Here is a 21,901-nt window from a genome sequence, read left to right on the forward strand (position 1 = left end):
TAGGTCAAACTGAACTATAAAGTATTTATTTCTAAACAACTTCTCCACAGCTGTTATAGTCTGTTGGCTGTTCAATTTATTTTAGTAAAGTCTAAACGCCTAAACACATTTACGCATCAGACTCAAATCATGCAAATATATTAAACAATTTAGTAATGGAACAGAAGCCAGGACTAAGCACTAGCCATGAACAATTTCAGTATTTCCTGCACCACAGACAGCAAACTACAAACTACAGGAGTCATGTGTTGGGTAAAGTTTTTTGGAACTATTCTTAAAATTAAAGTTTGCAGGCTTTTCTTTCATTCTTGCATTACTTACATGGAATCTGTTAGTCCTCTTCATTCTCAAAATCTTACTATCTTTATCCACTGAAGTGTGTTTTTGTGGTCTTGCACACCTACAGAAAGTACCCCTGATGAAAAGAGCAGAAGAGCAGGTGTGGGAAGGCAAGAACGAAGCCCTTGATCACTACTCTTGTGTGCTTCTGTAATGACTCAGTTTCATTAAAAGCCAAAAATACAAACTTTTCCTGAACACAGGAATTCCTACTGCATTGTCACTTCTGATGTCTCCAATCCACAAAATCTCCACTGTGGGCACTCCTGACACCTTTATCCAAAGGCCAGAATCCCTCCAAAGACTGACAGAAAATGAGATTGAAAAGGTTTCAAGATGATGATGCTTCAAGTCCAGGTTGTCAAAAATCACTGTGTGCAACCTGGGAGCCATAAAAACTGCAGGAATGCATCTCCCAAGGAGACCTGAAGGTGCTGCACCTTGCTGCCCATGGCCACTGCACTGCAGCTAGCCGGATTCCTTCAAGGAGTCACAAAAGAGACACCCAGATGCAACCAATTTAATTACCTGCTATCAGACACTCTGAAGAATATTAGATATAAATTTTTATGAAATAGCAATTTGACCTTAAAGTTCAGCTTGCCTTCACACAGGGACATGTGAAAGTCTTAAGCAGCAAAAAGTTCAATTTCAAATTTGTCACTAATGTCAATTGTTTATCCCTAGTGTTAATTTCTCACATTCAGTGAGAGAAAAAAAGTGTAATTTCTCTACACTAGAAAAGGAGTTTCAAGACCACAGATCATTTCAAATAAATGCCATCAGAACAGGTAGAATTAGTACCAAAGCTAGAACAGCTGAACAGGCAGTGCAGGGGAAAAGAGAGTCTTGTACTAAACTTTAGATTTCTTGATCCCCCCCCACACCCCTCAAGAGCCAGTGGCAATCAGGAATCAACTCATCCCATTTGACAAAAGTAGGTGTAGTCCAAAGACTCCTTCCCAAAAGACAACATGGGGTAACTCCCTGGTTCATTTGCTCAGGATCCTCCCTTCCTCAGCAAACCAAGCCAGTGATAACCTCCACACTACCTGCTCCCAAAAGGAAAGTAAAATCAAGTAACCAGGTCTCTTGTTTTGAGGCACTTCCCTACACAACAGCAACAGTGACAACTGACAAAAATGGATCGTTTTCACTGGTTCTTTCACTTGGAAGGCAGCCATGAGCAAAGACACTTTGAAGATGTGTGTTTGCAGCTCAGTGATCATGCACACCTCAAGGATACCTGCAACCACCCCTGCAGTCCTAAATGTGTGGAACAGCTTTAATTGCAAGATTTCAGCAGAGCTGGATACTACCTCTTCAGAAAATATCTAATCACCTTATGGCAAAAAGAGGTTTTCTGCAAGTTCCCGCTGTTGAGTGCCGTTATACGAAGGACCCAAGGCCACAGCCTTTCACATTGAGCTGAATGGGGTGTAGGGAGGGTGTACAATCAATGAGTGTGTTCATGCCATAGAATTAGCCCAATCTGAGCGGTCATCAACACCTAAAAAACACATGAAACTTTCCAAATGCATGCCTTGCTCACATTTAGATTTTTCCAGAAGACAAAAAAATACTATCACAAAAACAAGTTCAATTTCTCTGAAATATGCTGTATTTTACTTTTAAATCACTAAATGTCAAAAGTCCTGTTTAATAATTAAATTATGGACAGAAAGTTACAAACTGCTTTCATCTTTAGCAGCTCTGAGAACATAAATTTCAAGAAAATTCCACATTTCCTAGCCAAAGTTTTGAAATATGCCAGTTATTAATTTCAGATTTGTTGTGGTGGGCAAATATACAAGGTACTAATTCATTTCCAAAAGCAGATTTAAAGTTTTAAGATATTCACTTAGCAGATTGGAAGAACTCTGCAATTACCTATTTAGTGACAATCTGGATAATTTAGGATCAAAAGAGGACATGCTGCTTTGCATAAAGTAATTGTACATAGCAAGAAAAGTACAACCTGATTTTAGAAAGACCCATGGAAGAATGGCAATCTTACTTGCATTTTTAAAAACTATGAACTATTTAAATCAAATAGTTTAAAGTCTCCTGATTATAAACCTTTATTTCATAAAACTTCAGACATCTGACTCCTATTCAGAAGCGAAGTTCAGTGCTTTCACCAATGTCCATGTAGCAGCTTCTACAGGTCATTTTACCAGCACTCCACACAACTCCTGACAGTTTTCTACATCTTTATAGTGTTGCACATGGCCACATCCCTTCACCTGGCAAACTCCCCTTCAGAAACACAGAACTGAAAATAAATCAATGAAGCTCAGAGGAGGAGAAGACTGCAGAGAGATGGGTGGGAGGCTCAGCCCAGTGACAGCCACCACCAGCACAGCTGCACCACTTCCTTCCACCCACCTCATTTGGTCAGGAAAAAAACATTCTAAATTCTGCAAATAACTCTAGGCTCCTATGCAAAACAGTCACATCGTTCTCATCTGTGCTGCTCTAGTGAATCACAGCAGACTCCAGAGAGACCACATTAGAGAAAAAAAAATGATAGATGTGTGTGATGTAGAGGTCCTTGGGGTGAAATAGCATTGCACAGCTGTGATGCACAAAGTCACAGTGCAAGAGTCAGCTAAATCAAGAAATATCTGTATTTCAGCACCTTCTGCAGCTGCAGTAACGTACTTTTCTACAGCTGAAAATATCTTTTCGAAGCATACACAGAGAACACCAAGCAACTGTGATAACTTTGAGCTGGGACAAGCCCTTCTCTGAAATAATTGTAAGTAAAGCAGGTGTCATTTGGGACTTTGTCTGCCAGAGGGAGCTGAAGGAAGGAGAAAAAATCCCATGTATCTCATTCCTTCAGAAGTTTCAGGGTTGTCCTACACCAATTAACGTAAGTATTCTAACAAAAAGGGGGGCTAACGCAAAATCAACCCCAGCTGTGTCTGGCACAGGGCACCCCTGCACTGACACCCCACTGCCAAAACCTTGCCCATCATGCCCAGTGCACTTGCTCTAGGAGTGAGTCCCCCTACAACACTGAATGGAAACAATACCTCCAATAAAGTGTATTTAACTACTTTTTGATCAACACCATAGTGGAGATGATTGCCTGAGAGACAGACTAATAAGAAAAGCATCAAATGAGATGGTATCTAATACTTTCTTACATCAGCTTGTCAATAAAGGCAGGGTAACACTGCACAAAGACTAAGCTTCCAATTAGAACAAGATACATATTACCTGAAAATAGCTTGTCATTAAAAGGCTCATTGGTCTTCTTTGCACACTCTTACCAATACTTACTGTTTCTAACACTTAATGTTAGTATGCCTCAGAATCTGCCTCTGGTTGGAGGTGCTACCACACAAAACTATCATTTATATGTTACCATACTAATAATGTACTCTTTCATAGCACTTGCTAAAGAGCTTATAGTAAACAGGAATTGGTCTCATTTTGCAAATTGATAAAGTAAGCTATTTAAACAACGTGTTCATGGGAAACTGGGATTCTGTAAAACACCTCAGGAAAGAATTTCACTGCACACATACTGGATGATCTCTTTCTTCCCTCCTGCTGCATTTTCAGGTAAACTACTTCCAGCTTCAAAAACTTTACCTATAAAAACCAGCACAAAAGGATTTCACATTAAAAAAAAAAAAAAAAAAAAAAGGCAGATGGGTATACCTTTAAACAATTCTTTTAAATGCTAAGATCTAAGTTGATCCAACTTCCCTTAGATCAAAATTTCACCAATAGCTTTAAAATCAGAGTAGTAGAATCATGCACATTCCTTGCATTTTGGAATTTCTTGCTTTTAGGAAAACAGTTATGCCACCTTCTGGTATTCACAAGAACTACTCGACAAGACAAATATTTTAATACATTCCCATTTTAAATGGAAAAAAAACCAAAACAGTACAAACAGAAAACTCACTTCATCTACGAAACCAGTGAAAAATACTGCATTTTTTAAGCTTTGGTTGATCTGTGCAACATCACAGCTAAGACTAGCTAGCTTGGACTAGTTTGTGCCCAGCCTCAACGTTCCTAAGCCTGTACTACCCAGGAGATGGATCTGATGATCCTTAGGGGTCACTTCCAACTCAGGATATTCTATGACACCTACTGATAAACACAGTATCCTTCCCACACCTTACCTGGTGTGAGACATGAGCTATTCTACCCTTTGCCCCATCTCACCAGCTACAGCAAAGAACTGGGAAAGTCAGAGAGTGAAAAGGCTGAGAAAACTTAAGGAATGGCTTCTGTACAAGAATCAACTGTTATATTGGACTTAACAGCATGGGGTGCAGAGAGGGAAGAAGAAATACACTGAGAGTATATAGCATCACAAAAAGCACGGTAAATGTCGGGTGCTTATTCACCAGCTCTCCAACACAATAAAGAGAAAGCTTTGCATGAAACTAATACTAGCAGAGGTTTGGTGGATAAAAAACGAAACAGTAGAAATGTCTTCACATAACATGCTGCAGCTATCCCACCAGCAGTTTTTCAATAACCATTTATTACAAAACAGATTCACTGAAGCAAAGTGAGAAAAACAGTTTAAAACAGAAGTGGCTTGTACCCAGTGCTCTGTAGGTGACTTCCGCATTCACATACAAGGCCAGCAATCAAACTTCTCCACCTCACCTCCCACTACCCAAAGCATCCTTGACGCTGTAGTGGGACACATGCATGGTTATGTAAAAACAACTATAAACCCCCTTCCTCCTGTGTTATACCTGGATCTGTGCAATTAACTCTGTACTGATAAAAACACAAAGGAAGATGAATTTAAGCTATGACTTCAAGAAATTTTTCATCATTTCCAACCTATGCCTTCAATATAAAACTGTTTCCAGATGTCAAATTTCCACCAACAGTTTCTGAAGCAGAAAAAGCTTCAGTGAAGGAAGAAAGAAGACATAGAATTAGGTATGAAGTAACATTTACAAATTAAGTGGATAACTGACTCCAAAGTGTGTCAACTGATGCTTCACAATCACTCCCGAGACAAACATCTAGTGATTCTCCAATCTTAGACAATCTCTGACACAGAAGTAGGTATTTCTGACTATAATGTTCCACTGTAATTTTGAACTACAAAGTTTAACTACATGAATTTAAAACAGAATTTGGAAGTTTGGTGTAAGAATCAGACAAACCCAAGACCATGCTCAGGCATTAATGTACAAACAGCAGAAACAGCATAAGACAGCTGAAATACAAGGACACCTATTTGCATGCCCACTTGCTCATCACATCTTCCCACAAACTTCTGCATATTCTTTCAGCCATGTTTACTCAGCTCTCTGCAGTATGTGTCCCATGGTATAACAATTTTCTGGATCTCTAAACAAAGCAAAACTTACATTAAGCAAAGCTTTGCTTTGATGCGTTCTTCCAATAACAGTATATTTTACTCATTCTGAAGTTCAGCAGTTTCACTTTCTGGAGATGCTGAAATTACAATTTTGCCCCCACAAGACAGAATGATAATATGCAGGAGACTATACACACACACCACGAGAAATACAAACCATGATTTTCATCACAAGCAACACCATAAATCATGCTGCAAACAGTATTATATTTGCCTGAAAGATTTTACAAGAACCTCTGAAATAACTAATACAACAGCTAAGTTTCACAATAATACTTCAGGAGAATCACGAGAGTAACTCAGACCAGGCAGAATGTCACTGCAACCACCTGAACAAAGTCTTGCTGCATATTGCATGAAGTGTTGCCAGGAAAATGCAATACCATAATCCCACATAACCAACTGTTAAAATAATTCTAGAAAAAAGCCATGCACTAACATCAGTCATGCCTGAGCTGCTCCTGCGTCCTCATGTATCTACAGACATTTAGAACTGGAAACGAGTAGATTTCTGCAATTTACCAAAGCATTTCTTCACTCACTTGGAACACTGATTCTAAATTTCAAACCTTATACTGAAAGCAGTGTTGGTGTCTAGAGATTCAAAAGGCAGTCTCAAAGGAACTCAGTACTTTCATGACACTAAAATTCTTGAAAGCTGAAGCTTTGGAGGCCTCTGAACAGCATATACTGAAAACGTGAAAAGAAGGCAAGACTGATTCTGGGGACAGGTGGTAAACCTCTGCTGAGACAAACATACAGTACTCCAAAAGCACAGGATACAGAGGTCAGATCAGGAAGGGAGGAAGGCAAGCAGTAAACCAGATATTTATTCAGTAGGGTCAGTACTGAACTCAAAGCAAAATGCAGTTAGTAGCTTAAAGTAAGATGAACATTTGCCACAAGAGTTTCTGTAAACACTGACATTTCCCTGCATCTCCCCTGCAGGGAAACCAACAGTTACAGCAACTATGAACCCAGGAGTTTTACATAAACACTGTTACAGAAGACCGTTCTTTCTTTAGTGCTTCTTATCAAATTTCTGTGAACTTATGTTCTGGCTCATATCCTGAATCAAGCAACATGCACAAACATACCTTCTTCTGTTTGAGTCTTTCACTAAAGTAGAAACATAAGCAAAATACCAACACCTTGTTGTCCAAAAAGCAGCTGCTGGGGAGAAATTTCTAAAACATGACAAAATTTTGCTGGATCTTGAACTTAATGTCCATTCAGGGATTTTTTTTTTTGTTGGGTGACAGGGGGGTGTGCAGATGGCACTAATCAAAGACTGATTTATTAAAAGGAAAAGACCTATTTGAAGACTACCAAGTATTTTAAATAATTACATTCGATAAATAGCTAAGAAGTTTTTCAGGATTTTCACTCATTATATCAGGCATCTGGGTGTAAAATCAGTAAATACAGTATCTGTAGATAAGCAGCCTATTTATAATTGTTTTTTATCAACACTCTAGAACAAGGCACAATGTGACTAAGCTTTTACTTCAGTACTCTAATCTGATGAAAGCCTACAGAATCCAAAGAGCAGAAGTAAAATTAACTAAAATTATTGAGTCTTAGCTTTCTGGTGTTGAACGCACAAATTCTTTTTCACAGCAAATTCCAGCAATGTGATTCAATTCATTTACCCTCCTCCCTCCCTTTGCTCCTGAGTTCTGCAACAGTCTTCTAACCCAGTTAACTGGCTGGAGAAGAAGGCCATTCCTGTTCTCCAGCATCACTGCTCATTACTCCTGAAGCATATACAGCAGAGGGATGGCTGCTCCAACTGCACACCAAGCCAGCAGCATCACATAATTACTCCTCGTCAGCCAAAGTCTTTGCCACACCCCACTGCAGAGCAGCAATGAAAAGGATTTCCGGTTCCCAATGACAGACCAGTGATGTCCTGGCAAACGCCCTGAGCAAAACCCAACACAGACAACCATACACTTTGCTGTATGGGCCGAGCTCTAATTATCTGAAAACAGAACTGAACAGTGTCACACTGCCACTCTAATTACCGGGAGACAGAACAAGAGAGGAGAAAACCTGGCTGTGAGAGCAAAGAGGAGCCCAGACAACAGGCAAAGATGCTGCTCCAGCCAGGAGAGAGCAGCTTTACAAAGCCTGCAAACTCCTCTGCTTCAGCTCTCATGTTCCGCTTCACTCCCACATTGCTCTGACTCACTCAAGTCACATCAATTTAAGCAACACCAAACACGGCTTTGCTCCTTGTCCAGCTGGGCTTCTGAGGGTCTTGCTGACTTGTTGATACATGACCTCTGTGCTCTTTGGGACAACAGAAGCAAAATGAGACCATCTGAAGATTTAACACATTCACTTCAAATTAAATTTCCTCCCAGATCCTTGGTTGATCCACCTCCACCTACCCGGCTGTCAGCTTGGATTCAACCACCCTGTAACAGGTGAGCTGGAGCAGAAGAATTAAAGCGGAATTCAGGAATTTGGAACAGAGTAGTTGCAGGCTGAAAACACTTGGAATCCAACACGATGGAGCTGGATGCGGTAACATAGCTTGGGAAAATGGAAGGAGATTAGCAAGATGCTCAAATTTCAGCAATGCCATAGGAAGGTCAGGCATAAATATACACATAATAATGTGACAAGGCAGAACAGCAGTAGTTATAGCTGAAGGTTTTCCATGACAGACATTGACATTTTAACAGTGTACTGTTGCCTTCAGTTATTAAATTTGCTATTATCTGCAGGAATCATACTGATGCTGGATTTCAGATTTCAGTGTGTGTCTATTTATGGGATTGGAAGTCACCAGGCTGTAGAACACACTGTTTGAAAAACTGAGCTGTTTCCCTGAACGGCTTTCGCTGGTCCTGCAGGATACCTGTATAATACCTCTGAAGATCACATGAAAACTTAATAGTTGCTTCAACTTTCATTCTCCAGAACAGGACATTAATGTAAATATAACCCAACACTTCTCATTATTACAAGATGTCCTTAAGAACATTAGTAAGCTTAAAGTGCAGCTCATTAAAACAGATCAGTTTCAGATGCAAAACTGATCTCTCCATACAGTGAACACAAGCAAGGCTTTGTATCCTGTTTTTCCAGCATAGTCTCCACCACTGTGAGATTATTTTCCAAGATATGACCGATTTTGCATCCAAGTGAACTACAACATGAATCAGAGACATCCCAGATGTCCAATGACAATGGAATAATGGGAAATGTATTACCAAGCTGCACACATGAACATACACAGGCAGAACACCTCTAGCATTAAAAAAAAGTAGGAGGTTTTGATTGGTTGAGTTTTATAATGCAAGGGTGGTTTTGTGTTCAGGTGTGGGGGGGTTCTTCTGTTCAAATAAGGCAGAAATATACATATCCATCAGGTTTTTTGGGGTGAGGTGCGGTTTCTTTCATTTGTTTTAAGTATAGAAAGTACCAAACTATTTGGTAACCATGAAGAAAGGGACATTTTTCTTTTCAAAATTAGGTCACTTCTTCTGTTAACAGCAAAATTAAATAAAACAGGTCAGACACACCCAAAGAAAAGTTGTATTTATTCTTTTCCCTTCCCTTTATGAATAGCAGATAATGCAATTCTTCCATTTTGACTAAATGGAGGGACATTGATTAGAGCTAAACTTCAGCACCAAAAGAATTTTCTGGGAGTAAGCAATTTAGACAGCATTGCTGTTTTTCAAGATTACAACTTTTATTTCAAAAGTGTTCATTTAAATGATCAGCTGCTAGCTAAGGCAGATAAAACTGCATATTAAAATGATTCATTTTTGAAAAAACAGGTTATTTTGTAATGTTTTGTACATTGTCAATATAAGAGCTATGCCAGTTTGTACCCAGAAGTGGTACACACGGTTTAAATATAGGATCACAATGGATAAATTACATGCAGACAAACAAATACCATACTCTCTCAAAGGGACAAAGCTGCACCCACTATGTGAGTAAATTATTTTAGATTTAGGACTTTAAAGCATCTTACCCATAAGCATGAAGTTGCTTTGGTTAAAGCCCTTCTTTTTAACTTGATGCATTCAAATAAACAGCAAACAGAGCAGGGAAACAACTACTCATAACCCTACAACCACCACTCATCAGGAAAACAACTAGAACCAGTAGAGATCCACCCAAGTGACAGAAGACAGAGATAGGAAACAAAAGGGAAAGTGACAATCAGCATGAGATTACACTACACTGCTAACAAGGTGTCATCAGATGGAGAATTTTCCAAAGAGATTTTCAGAAAAAGCCTGCTTACAGTATATTGAACATCCTACAAGCCAGCCAGACCTTCCAAGCAGCCAGTGAAGATTGCAAGCTCACCTATGCCATTAAAAGTAGCAATTGACCTTCTTAGAATAAAATATGACCTATTTTAGATCCACACCTCTTTGCTTCCCACATGAAGTCCAAGTTGCAAACAATTCATGTGCAAAAGGCACTGGTTTACAAACCACACACTAAAGCTGCACTTGGACAGATGGCAGAACCCACAGCCATGTCTAGAGGAAACTGAACTGCAGTTAACCCAGAAACATACCCAAACCAAAACCCTGCTTTTAAATATGCAAGAGAATGTTTCTGCTTTGAACCACTGTTCTTTCTTAATGAAAAAAAAAGAATTAACAGGAGTACACCTGTGTCATGCTTCAATACATTCATTAAGCCTGCATATTAATTTCTAGTCACAGAAGAGGAACTTTTGCTTTTTTATCATATATTCAATCACAAAGAAAACATTTCTTTTACCTAGGCAACTGAAAAAAATTACAGATATTTTCTTTTAATGCAAGTCAACACTAAAGCTATATTGACTCTACTAATGCTTAGGTCATTTTAGTGGTCAGTTAAAAAAAAGGTAATTTGGAGAGCTAAAAGCATTTACTGAAGAAAAACTTTTTACTGAAGAGGTTAATCCTTCCACTGAAATTAAGAACCCTTTTCCCCCTTAACAAGCATAAACACTGTCAAACACACCATACTGAGACCAGATGTAACAAAAACAAGCATCCAATAAATAAGGTAAGAAATTTATCATCTCCTTAAAAGAAAAAATTCACGGAACTTTTTTCTAGTTCTTGATCTTCTAATTTTAACTCCTACATTAATATATTCAAAAGGCTTCACATGGCAATGGACTTCTAAAGTATTCAAGTGCACATGCCTGTGAACAAAGGACAAAATTATGAACCTAGTGAGGACTGAAAATATTTGTAACATCACTGCTAAGAACACAGAGATGACTGCTAAATAAAATGAAGTACAAAAGAGTAACTTGAAGGAAATAGGACTGAATAGGTACTGGTTGGGATTACTAGAGACTGGAAGCTTTCAGAGATGGAGAGAACACATAAATAAGAACTCTGCTCTAAGGAAAGCTTTTATAACTTTTTTTCTTCAAAGTTTCACAGCATTATTCATTAAAGAGCCATTTTTCACACTAAGCAGAAATGTGACTGACCAAAACACTGCTAAGAGGTTGTGTGCACTCAGAGTGACAGCAGTATGCAAGTCTGAAAAGTGAAACCTGAGACTAAATATGCTCAAATCACCATAAATGCATCCAGCAGACAAAAGGTACTTGTGTGCCTGTTTAAAAAAAATTTAAAAAAAAAAAAAAAAAGGCAGAAAATCTGTTGCTTCTAATCAAATATGTAAGGAAAAATCCCCCCAGAAGCAGAGAGCAGCATACTGATGAGTTTGGTCATTCTTCAAGACTGATTTAGCTACTGCCAAGACATAACTTCAATAATTTAAACTGTTTTCCCATTAATTACCTGTTTAGACTGAGACAAAAGTACACAAAATCAGTGAATGAAACTACAGAAACTAATAAGATTTCTTCAGTCTAAATTTGCTAAAAGAGGGTTGCTTAATGTCAACACATGTGTTGGAACAGAAATAATCAAGCATTTATTCTTAAGATGAATACTCAAAATGGTCATATTAATCTAGTTAAATGAAAGGTTTAAAATGCCATTAGCAATCCAAACGAAAAAAGTGGAAGCCTTAAATGGCATTAACAGAAAATCCTAGTCATGAACGATGCCTTTTGCTGCAGTAATATTTTCACTCACCTAAAAGGAAAAGAAATCCTACCAATATACTGAAACACGCATAGCCAGGCTGTTACATTTTGTACAGTGGTGAAGAAAAGCACATGATGGATCCCCGTCACTTTCTCAGACAAACACCAAATCAAAACTATCCTTCCTGACAGGATGTCAGGATGTAAAGTTCCTTTACAAAGCAGTGTCAGAAATCTTTGTGCCAGCAGCACATTTCATCATAAACTTAAGACCCCTAATCTTACCTTTTCCTTTCCATTTAAGTATGATGTCCCTATTCAACTGCAAAATCCATGAAAACTAATCAAGATATTTGAGCATGGAGCTCAAAAATTTCCTACAGAAACATCCTGCACTACAAAAATAATTATTTTTCTCGTTTTTTTGAAAGAATGGACCCAGTCACTCCAACATAAATTAACCACATCAGTCAAACTACCATTACGGGTGTGCAAAGTACAGCACAAGATAATATAAACAATGTTATAGCTTCCACGTTCATGTTATAAAAGAACAATTATGTTTTAAGTGAGGATCTAATTTCAAGAAAAGACACTGAAATAAGGTTGCTGGAAGTTCTGTCAGGTTAAGGTAATCAAGTCTGCATTAAATGACTGCTGTAGATCTATGGAGTCCATCTCCTGTTTCCTATAAGAAATTAAGTCTTGTGGTTTCAAAAAATCCTAAATCACAGAAAGCCACAAAGCAGATGAGACATTCTAAAACATAGAATCACATCTAAACACAAGTTTCCAATATCTAAAATGTACTTGTAGAGAAGATGGGACTTGCTCCCTTCACAAGGATACACTTACCTCATTTTTTCATCAAAAATCTCTCTTGAAAACATGTTAAGAACAAAATTACTTTCCAATGAAAATCAATATTAAGTTGTTTTTGTCACCACAAAGCATTCCACACAATGAAAATATTCTGCATTATAAAAAAAGGAAAAAAAAAAATCACCAAACTTTACTAGTTGTTCTCTGTGCCAACAAAGCATCAAGAACTAAAATTAAATTCAAAAGTTGAACTAGGTTTTCAGACATTTTAATTTTATAAAGCCTTGGGTGAAAGTGACAATATTTATATCAAAATAATCTCATCTCTTCTATCCACATGCTACCTCAAGTTTTGGAAAGATCTACATTTATGCTTTTTATCTTGCCTGCAGCAGTACATCACTAGGGACATGCAGTTTTGCCTGACTGGTAATTTGTTTGCTGGGAGCAATAAAGAAAGAGTGTTTTGTTTGCAGGATCCTGTCCCTTGGCATGAAAGTGAAGACAAAGGAAACATGAAGGGTGCTGTTTCTCTAAAAAACTTACACATTCAGACCAGCAAGGGCCTTAAACAAATGCATTTACACTGCTAAATTACTTTTATCAATTTATGTCATCAATTAGGATAAACTGGGAAAAAGCCATCCTCTGGAAGTGTACGCTGCAGGTATAAACAGTTACTGGCAAATAGACAACAACTTTTTCCAAAACTTTTTCTACATCATCTTCAAGATGCAGCCTTTTCTGCCTTGTTATCTAGTCAGGTAAAGTCCATCTTTCACAAAATTAAATTGTTCTGGTTTCCGACAAGCCCCACATTTCTTAATCTTTGAAACTACTCAACTGATTTCCTGCCTTGTCTCTTCAGCCATATTAACTTACTACAGCACATCCATCCAATACTCCGGTTTCTCTCACCACATCCAGCATGAAAAGCTGCTTTCAATGCCCTTCAGGGCTCAGCTTTGCTGGTTTTGCAACACTTTTTGCCCTCAATTAGATCAACCTTTGGCAAAGCATCCAACAAACACTTCTGTGTTCTCTTCCATGGGACCCCTAACGCACAAAGGTGCCAGAAAAGAAGCAATAATAATTTCTTCTTCAGAACAACACCAAGCTGGCAATGGCACATGGCACTCAGCAGTCAGAGTGATGATATATGGCAACTATCACTTCTTAGGCACTCAAGTTGATTTTCCACAAATCCCCAGACAATCCACAAGCTCTTACAGTAAGAATTGGGAGCTCCAGGCTAGCACAGCACAGGCACAGCATTATAAGTACAATTAAGCAGCAATTGTTAAGGTAACACTTTGCCCCTTGTAATCCCAGTACAAAAACTTGGTAATCTCTGATCAAAAGCCACCAAAACCATGACAAGGGGTGCAAGCTGATTGCAGAGCACTCTGCTAGCACAGTAACAGCAGAGACTCAGGCCTTTCCATCAGCTGCAAATACCTACATGCAACATCTGTTGAGTCAGGGCTGCTTAGAAGCAAGGATTAAAGCGGGAATCAGACAACATTTTAAAAAGTATTTTCCATGGATTTTTCTCTTTAACTGAAAAGACTATGAAACCGTTCCTTATTACAAAAAGAAAAAAATAAAAATCAACAACAAAACTATTCAGTTTGGCTCCTTGAAGTGAAAGCAATTTTTAGTAAGTTGTGCAAAACTGTCCAAAGACTAAATTTTAAGGAAGTTTTGTTAATAAAAAAAAAAAAACAAACAAACCCACACTTCATGTTGCACTAAGGAGTGCATCAAAATTCAGCTGTAGACATAGTAGGCATGTGCTGGATCAGTTCAGACTTCCTGAAATGCCATTTACAAGCAGTGAATTTCAGGTAAGCCACGTACACTAAAAAGGAAGTGAGACCAATAGAACAGGATTCACTACAATGAACTCCGTAATACAAATCCATATTTTAAATCAGTGCAAGTAATTCTTGTTTTATGTAAACCATTCTACTGCAAAATCAGCTTGTACAGCACACAGACCACTCTTAAAGCAGCGTAAACACCTGGCTTGTGAAAAACACACCCTAGCAAGCAGGAGGCAACCCAGCAAAGGACACAGTACCAATATGTAGAGTGTAAAGCTCCAAAAGATCTATCGCTTTCCCTTCATCATCCTAAAACACTTCCCAAAACAGCTCAGAAGGACACCTGTACCAAATCAGAATATAAACTGCTTCACTGCATAGCCACTGCAACCTCTATTAAGACATTGTACCACAGCAAAATAAACCTCTTGTGCTGTTACTTGGAGAAAGGAAAATCCTTCTACAGTCCTTAATGAAATCTAATCTATAATCTCAAAACCATTCAGCAATTTCAACCCCTGCATAACATTTGCAGGAACACAACTGTGCTTCTATGCTTCCAAGCTAAACAGGATTATTTCACTGCCTAAGTACACTGGCATCTTGGCTCAATCCCTGTCTTGGCAGTTTAGGGGCCAATTCCTAAATTGAACTCCAAGATGGACAAGGCTGACAATACCAGTCATTGTAAAATTTCAAAGCAAACAGGGTGGCATTCTACATAAAGATTTATGTAACTTAAGTTGAGAAGCAGACCTGTCTGTTAATACATTAAGGGAGATGTAGGACAATACATATCTGCAGCACACTTTTACAGAAACTTCAATGCACTAGCTTGTGTCTGCCACAAGTCATCTGAGGTCCCTCCTCTCTTTGTACATCACTTGCAAAGTTTATCTGCTCCAAGTGAGCTTTTCTGTCCATATTAATGACCTAGAAGGTGACACTGCTTCCATCCTCGACCCTGTGTCTAAGTGAACAGCTTAGCCTGCTGCAGCCTCACACAGAGCAGGGACAGAAGCTCTGCCCACCAACACCTCACCTCAAACGGGGCAGGGACCTGAAACTCCCCCATTTCTACATGCAGCAGATTACCTCAGGTCAGGGCTCTGTGCAAGGACAGCCTTAAACCACTGCACTGAACATAAAGTAGCAGAAAGCAGAATTTTTACAATGCTGAGGTATGTGTATTAAAACACTGTCTTCAATTAAATATTCTTCCAAATTTTAAGTCAGATGATCAACTTTTTCCTGCCTGGATTTGCATAATGAACCAAATTTAAATTCACATATCTATGGTGAAATTAATCAAATTATTATGAAGCTTATTGGCTGGCCCAAAAGCATCTAATCAATTTATTTAGAAGTGTTCTTAAAATGTTTGTGAACTTACAGATTTCCCATCTCTTCAGTATTCTGTAAAGGACTTGCATTTCATCTGCACTCTCCAACCCTCATAAAGCCTTTCCCTCATATAAGTCACATGTGGCTACAACTTCAGCATATTAAAGCTCATTCATTATCACCTACACTTAACAAATCCATAGTGATGAAATAAACTCTGCTGACAAAATTTTGATTAGATAAGCACTGCATGTAAGAAAAAAGCTGTACGTAAGAAATCCAGGAAAGTGAAAGAAAAACCTGTATTGTCTCCACAAAGACAACAGAACCATGACATTTGGATCCCAGCTTCTCGTCACTACCAAATGAAAAAAAACCTGATATGAAACCAGCTGCTGACTGTCAATTATTTTAAGAGCATAAAGCTTTATATGGTTACAGAGAGGAAAGGCCAACAGAACATATTAATTAGTCCATTCATGAGGAAACTGAATAGCTTAGATACAGCATGTCCCTTCAGTGTCCAACTTGTCACACACACACCTGGATCTACTGACTACCAAGGGCACAGCTCAAGTACCTTTTACTATTGTACAAATTAGATTCACTCAGACATGGGCAGATGTCAAATAAAACAAGGCACCCTCATTCAGCCTGTCCAGAAAAAAAAACAGCATAGGGAATGCTGTGCATCTGTGTTTTGGTTGAACTTCATGTTAAATATTATCCACTACATTTAAGAATTAATATTTCTGAAGTTTATGAATTTAGGAGTCAGTATTACATGAAAATGAAAAACTTTTTATTGTACATTTGTTCTTTATTAGAAAAGCTACTTTTTAACTTAATGGACTAAGTTGCAGTGTGTATTTCAAGCCCTTTAAAGCCTTCCGCATGAGCATTCAAAAGGTGAAATGTTTTTCCATTTTTCACCAGAAATTCTACACATCAAGTACACAGTAATAACCACAAAAAGAACAATAGCAACAGGCAAATACAGCCCACAAACTTGATAAATACTTCTCAAGATATTACAGCATAAAGGTTAAAGCCACGGTTATGATCATGCAGAACTGGGAAAACGAACCAGTTCCTTCAGCTCCATCCTGCACCGAAGACTAATCTCTATTCAATTCACAACTTATCCCATTATATCTTACACACATTCACCCTTGCAATAATGCCATAAGACCTAATGGAACTGTCCACATAAATATTACCTGTTATTGCAGCTACTAGTGCTGACACAGAGGAGTATCAATGTAGGCAAATCCCAAAACACTCTTCATGGTGGGTGTCATTGGCTGTGAGCCTTGTCCACTCAAGTTATCAGAGCACAACCTGACCCAGCCCAGTGCTGCAGACCATGAAAAGGTGACTGCTATGCAACTAAAATGTCCTTAACAGCAACCACCTGCACAAATTAAATGCCAGCTCCACAAAATAACTGTTGTGTACTTTACAGAAAGTCTTTTCTGAAAATGACCTCACTAAAATACAGTCAACGTCTGTAAAGAAGCTCCAAGAAAAATGTATGTATTATCAGTAACTGTAGCATCACCATGAGAACACTTCAAGGTATATAGACCGATACTTGGAAAATTTATACCTAAACTTCTCATTTGATAAAAAAAAAAAATTCTATCAAGTTCCAATTTTATTAAGCAGATACTATGAAAGAGATCTTATTTTTAAAATAATGAAATAATGAAGAATATTGCATATTATCGTTGCTACTCAGCCAACTGCAGCAGAGACTTCGCGGACCTTGTCCATAAGCAATCTCAACATAAGAGAGTAAATCAAATCAACACTATCTCCTGGGTAAGTCAGCTGGATCAGGACAAAGATTTCTCTGGCTGCTTCATAAAGAATCCAGCATCTGGACCGGAGACTGTTATAAAAAAATCCTCACAGGGCCTTCCTGAACCAGCAAGCAGATCCTGGAAGAAGCCAAGGGAAAGATGACTACAAACCAATGTTATCTTTAAGCTGATTTTCTCTTGAGTGAAAGCAAGACAGCCTTTCAAATCAGGCACTATTCGCAGATGCCAAACCAGAATGAGGACATTAAGCAATAGTGACTTTTTTTTTTTTAAATTAGTTACTAAACAAATCACAAAACCACATCTATGAAAATATCCAAAAGGTTCCAGGAAGAGGGAAGCCTAAAAACCATTTAGCCTTTCTCTTAGATCTAGGTAACAAGAAAGGCCAATCACATGTAAGAACCCAAGAAGAAGAACTTCCTACCTAGAAGTTGAAGCAATTACTGGTCTATTGTAATAAAAGGATTTTTCTTCAATTTAAGAAAAGAACAAAGAAAAAATTTTCATTGTGTAGCTTTAATGCTACAAACATAGGAAAACTTAGAAATTAAGGTGCCTGAGGGAAGAGCAGCTCTTCTAGCTTGAGCTCTTTCGTGCCAAGAAAAGCTCTGAAGTTGTCTACAAAGGCACTGTTCTCCTAGATAATTATCATCAGAACAAAGCAGCAGCTCCAGAGTATCAAAGTTTACGGTTTAAAAGAAAGCACTCAAGCACATTACTCATATTACACTTACACAAAAAAAAAAAGAAGCACAAAGACTATCATGGAAAATACTAAAATAAGATGCTGCTTAATCCACAACTGTTACTGGAAATCTGGCAAAAAAAAAAAAAAAAGAAAACACTGGGACTAATTACTCCAAAGAAATGAGCTGGCTGAGGAGCCTACAGCACTAGAAACACAGCATTTTTATGGAATCCATCTGAAAAATAAGACATTGCATCACCTAATTGTGGTCTCTAAAACTGACCTTGTCTCCACAAAAGCAAATCCTTTAAGTACTTAATTAGGTACAGTTATCATGGAGGTTCTTCCCTTCCTGTAATGTTTTAGGAGTGTGGTTTAGCTACTTGATCCCCGAATGTTCTTGTTTATTCCAGCAGACAAGAACTACAAATTTTCAGGAAAGCTTCCATTGACTGCTACTATTCCCATCATTGTTATGGCAGATATAGCAGACTTGTGTGGTGGCCGATTGACCAGTGGTACAAGAGACAGAGAGGGATCTTGGTAAGACAGTCTCTGGTGCCAAAGACTTAAGGTTATGGTGAGGGAAAGAAGCCTCTCCCAGGATGCCTTGTCCAATTATGGTAATGTACCCCAGCTCAGCTAGGTTGACTCTTGGTGCTAGCCACACCCCTGTACTCAAGCTTGAGCTGTTGCATACTCAAGAGTCATTTGCCTCTAGAAACCTTCACAAGTTGTAGCAATAAACTGCTTTCTGTGGAACTCTAAGCAAGGACCCTTCTCAACTGCTTGTCGTCGGCTTAATATTACTGAAGCCATCCCTGTGTCTGTGTGCTTATGCATGTGAGCCACAGAACTATAGGAGACTCAGTAATAGACTTGCAATCCAAAATTGGACAAGGACAATAAAGCGTTAAGAACCTGACATGCAGAATAAGCTTTTGTAAGTAACAAGTTAACCCTGCTAAAGGTTCCCCATACCCACCATGTCAACAGTTTTACTGCTGTCTAGAACACTTTCAGCAGTCAACAGTAAAAGCCTTTGGTAGACTGATCACTACAGACAGGTAAAGCATTGTGGTTAATCACTTATGAAACCATACAATGCTCTGTCCTCCAGCTCTTTCCTTCAACAATCAGGTTTGTCCATGGTTCCCATGAAGGGCTCTACACTCACAGCTTTCCAGACTCAAATAAAAGTGTTAGACAAATGGCACAGTTATTCTAAGTTAGAGAATAATAAAAAAAAAATTAATTCCCACATTAGCATTTTGGGCTTTTTAGAAAACATACGTCAGTTACTCACAAAGAGTCTCTCCACATCATCTCTGATAAGCGGAAATATCTCCTCTGTTCTTCATGTACCTGTGGGCAAACAGAAAAGAACTGAAGCAGAGTCACACACAGACATCCACAGATAGCACCTGCCTCTCAGATCCCATGGATTTTCACAAAACAAACCAAGATTTGTTCCAAACGTTCATGCACAATCTGTTTCCCCATTTCACTTACTTTCCCTGGTAAAATTAAAGAGATGAAGGAGCACAAAAGCAAGAAAAGCGCTTCTTGTTTGCATGCATTAGGCTGCTCTTTGCTGTGGAAACAAGGATGAATTATGAAAACTAATCAAGTGAACAGAGCGCACATGCCCTAGATTTTTCAAATAATCTCTTGGTTTAACCCAGTTGTTCCTGAGCCTGCCTATCCCATGAACAATTTACTAAAATGAAAGCTGTGACTCATTAAAGCCACCTTTTTAGAGAGAGAGAAACAGCTCAAATTATTTATAGGCAAGATGTAATCACATTAATTTGTATAGAAGAGGCCAAAATCTTAATGACTTCCATTTCTAAGATCCAATACTACAGTTGATAAACAAACTCCTAGTTCTTTTTTTTTTTGATGTCTCAGGAGTATGGTATCTTACAGCCTTTAACCAAAATGAAAGACTACAGACTATATTCTGGCTTGTGAAATCATACCTCCCCTTGAAGGGACAGTGAAAAAGTTGTAACATTTCTATTTGCTGACATTTATTTATTAGCAAACATTGCAAAATATGAACTATGCAATACCCCTGAAAAGAGCCACACTTCAGATTTTTGGTCTTTTACATATTTTACATTTATAAACATAACTGAATGATAAAAACTTAGTAGCTGTATGCACTGGATATTTCTTTAAGCAATTTGCTATTAATTCACAGCCCAAAGAAGAAATTCCTTTTTCTTAATCAATACTTTTAAGACACAAAAGCAAGTTTTTAGGTAAGGTCACAAAACAGTAGCAGTTTATCTATAAAAAAAAATAAAAGCTTCTATCTCATCCTCTCCCCTTCAACTGCTCTGTAACATGACAAATAAAATTTTGACTTCAGAGAGTAGACACAACCTCTCCTAATTTAAGAGCCTGTCTAAAATCTTATTTTGCTAAAGCAGACTTAGACATTTAGCGGAAGGAAATAGCACACAGTATTTGTAAGCATGAATTATAAATTCAGTGTATGCTTTGCAATACTTTAAATATGCCACAACTGAGACAGCATCAAACCAAATTGTTTGACAGCACCTAACTTGTCCATTCCCTCCCACTGACACTACAGCAGCTGGTAGAATAAAGTGGTTCTTAACTCCTGGTGTTGCTACACCTCAGGACATCCTTTTGTTTTAAATAAACTTTAGGTTTTCCTCTGTTAAAGAAGTCTGCTGAGTAAACAGGATGGGTTTTATCCATCCTCCATCACAAAACTAGCATTCAGAAAGTGCCACATCACCTGAGCTGCTCTCCTACCATCATTACTCTGTTATTTGTGAAGTCCTATGTGATGTGCAATGTGGTTACTGCAATTAGGATGGATGCTGTAGTCTCAGTCCTTGTTTTACCATCCTGTGGGCACTGCACAGGCTTCTCCAATGAGACCTATACATTACACAACAATATGAAGGGATCAAAAATATTCCATGTTAAAACAGAATTTTTCACACTCAGAAAAATTTTAGTTAACTTTTATCTTTAACAATAGAGCTTCTATCACCCTCAGTGTTGATTCTCCATTCCCAGCATACAGATATCAGAAATTCACACCTCGGCTTATACCTCTGCCACAGAAAGGACAAATCTGATCACCAGCACAAACTTGCATCCCCCTGCCAGGAGCTGGGGGCTGAATTTCTGATTACTGTGCAAGGTCCTGAGATCTCTGGTTTGCAGGGTTTGCTGTTGTAGCTGCTGTTATATTTTGCCATCATTCCTTCATAAATGCAAAAAGAAGTACATATATTAATGAATAAGGATTCATTTCCTATATAAACGATTACATTTGTTTTAACCATCTTTAGCTTGAATACAGGAAGACAATTTAAAAGAGGTGTGGTTGAGACCCATGTAAAATTGTTGAGCATTCCTGAGAAGTTACACTACTTCCAATTCCAACTCCATAAAGCAAACACACTGCATGCATTGTCATATGCCGTTGAATGCAGCTCACATGGTGGATACCCTGTGAAACTTATTTTTATGCCTGTAATTCATCTGTCAGGAAGCTCTAGATTATTCAGGGCTGATAGTGCACACTGCTTATGTAGGTTACTTGTATCAGTTACAGCCAGCTCTTCGGAAACAACAGCAAATTAG

The 21,901-nt window shown here is 38.3% G+C and overlaps 1 protein-coding gene across 4 annotated transcripts in view; it reads right to left on the reverse strand.

The window, feature by feature from the left end:
- Positions 1-21,901, reverse strand: part of KLHL13 (kelch like family member 13) — an 86,557-nt gene that overhangs the window by 46,891 nt on the left and 17,765 nt on the right. For all 4 annotated transcript variants that reach the window (XM_048318510.1, XM_048318504.1, XM_048318506.1 and 1 more), the window contains one exon: positions 19,575-19,633. In XM_048318510.1, the coding sequence (XP_048174467.1) occupies positions 19,575-19,594 (20 nt within the window). In that variant the 5' untranslated portion in view covers positions 19,595-19,633. The remainder of the gene's footprint in view (positions 1-19,574; positions 19,634-21,901) is intronic.

Source organism: Corvus hawaiiensis, chromosome 14 (genome assembly GCF_020740725.1).
Source record: "Corvus hawaiiensis isolate bCorHaw1 chromosome 14, bCorHaw1.pri.cur, whole genome shotgun sequence".
Lineage (NCBI taxonomy): Eukaryota > Metazoa > Chordata > Aves > Passeriformes > Corvidae > Corvus > Corvus hawaiiensis.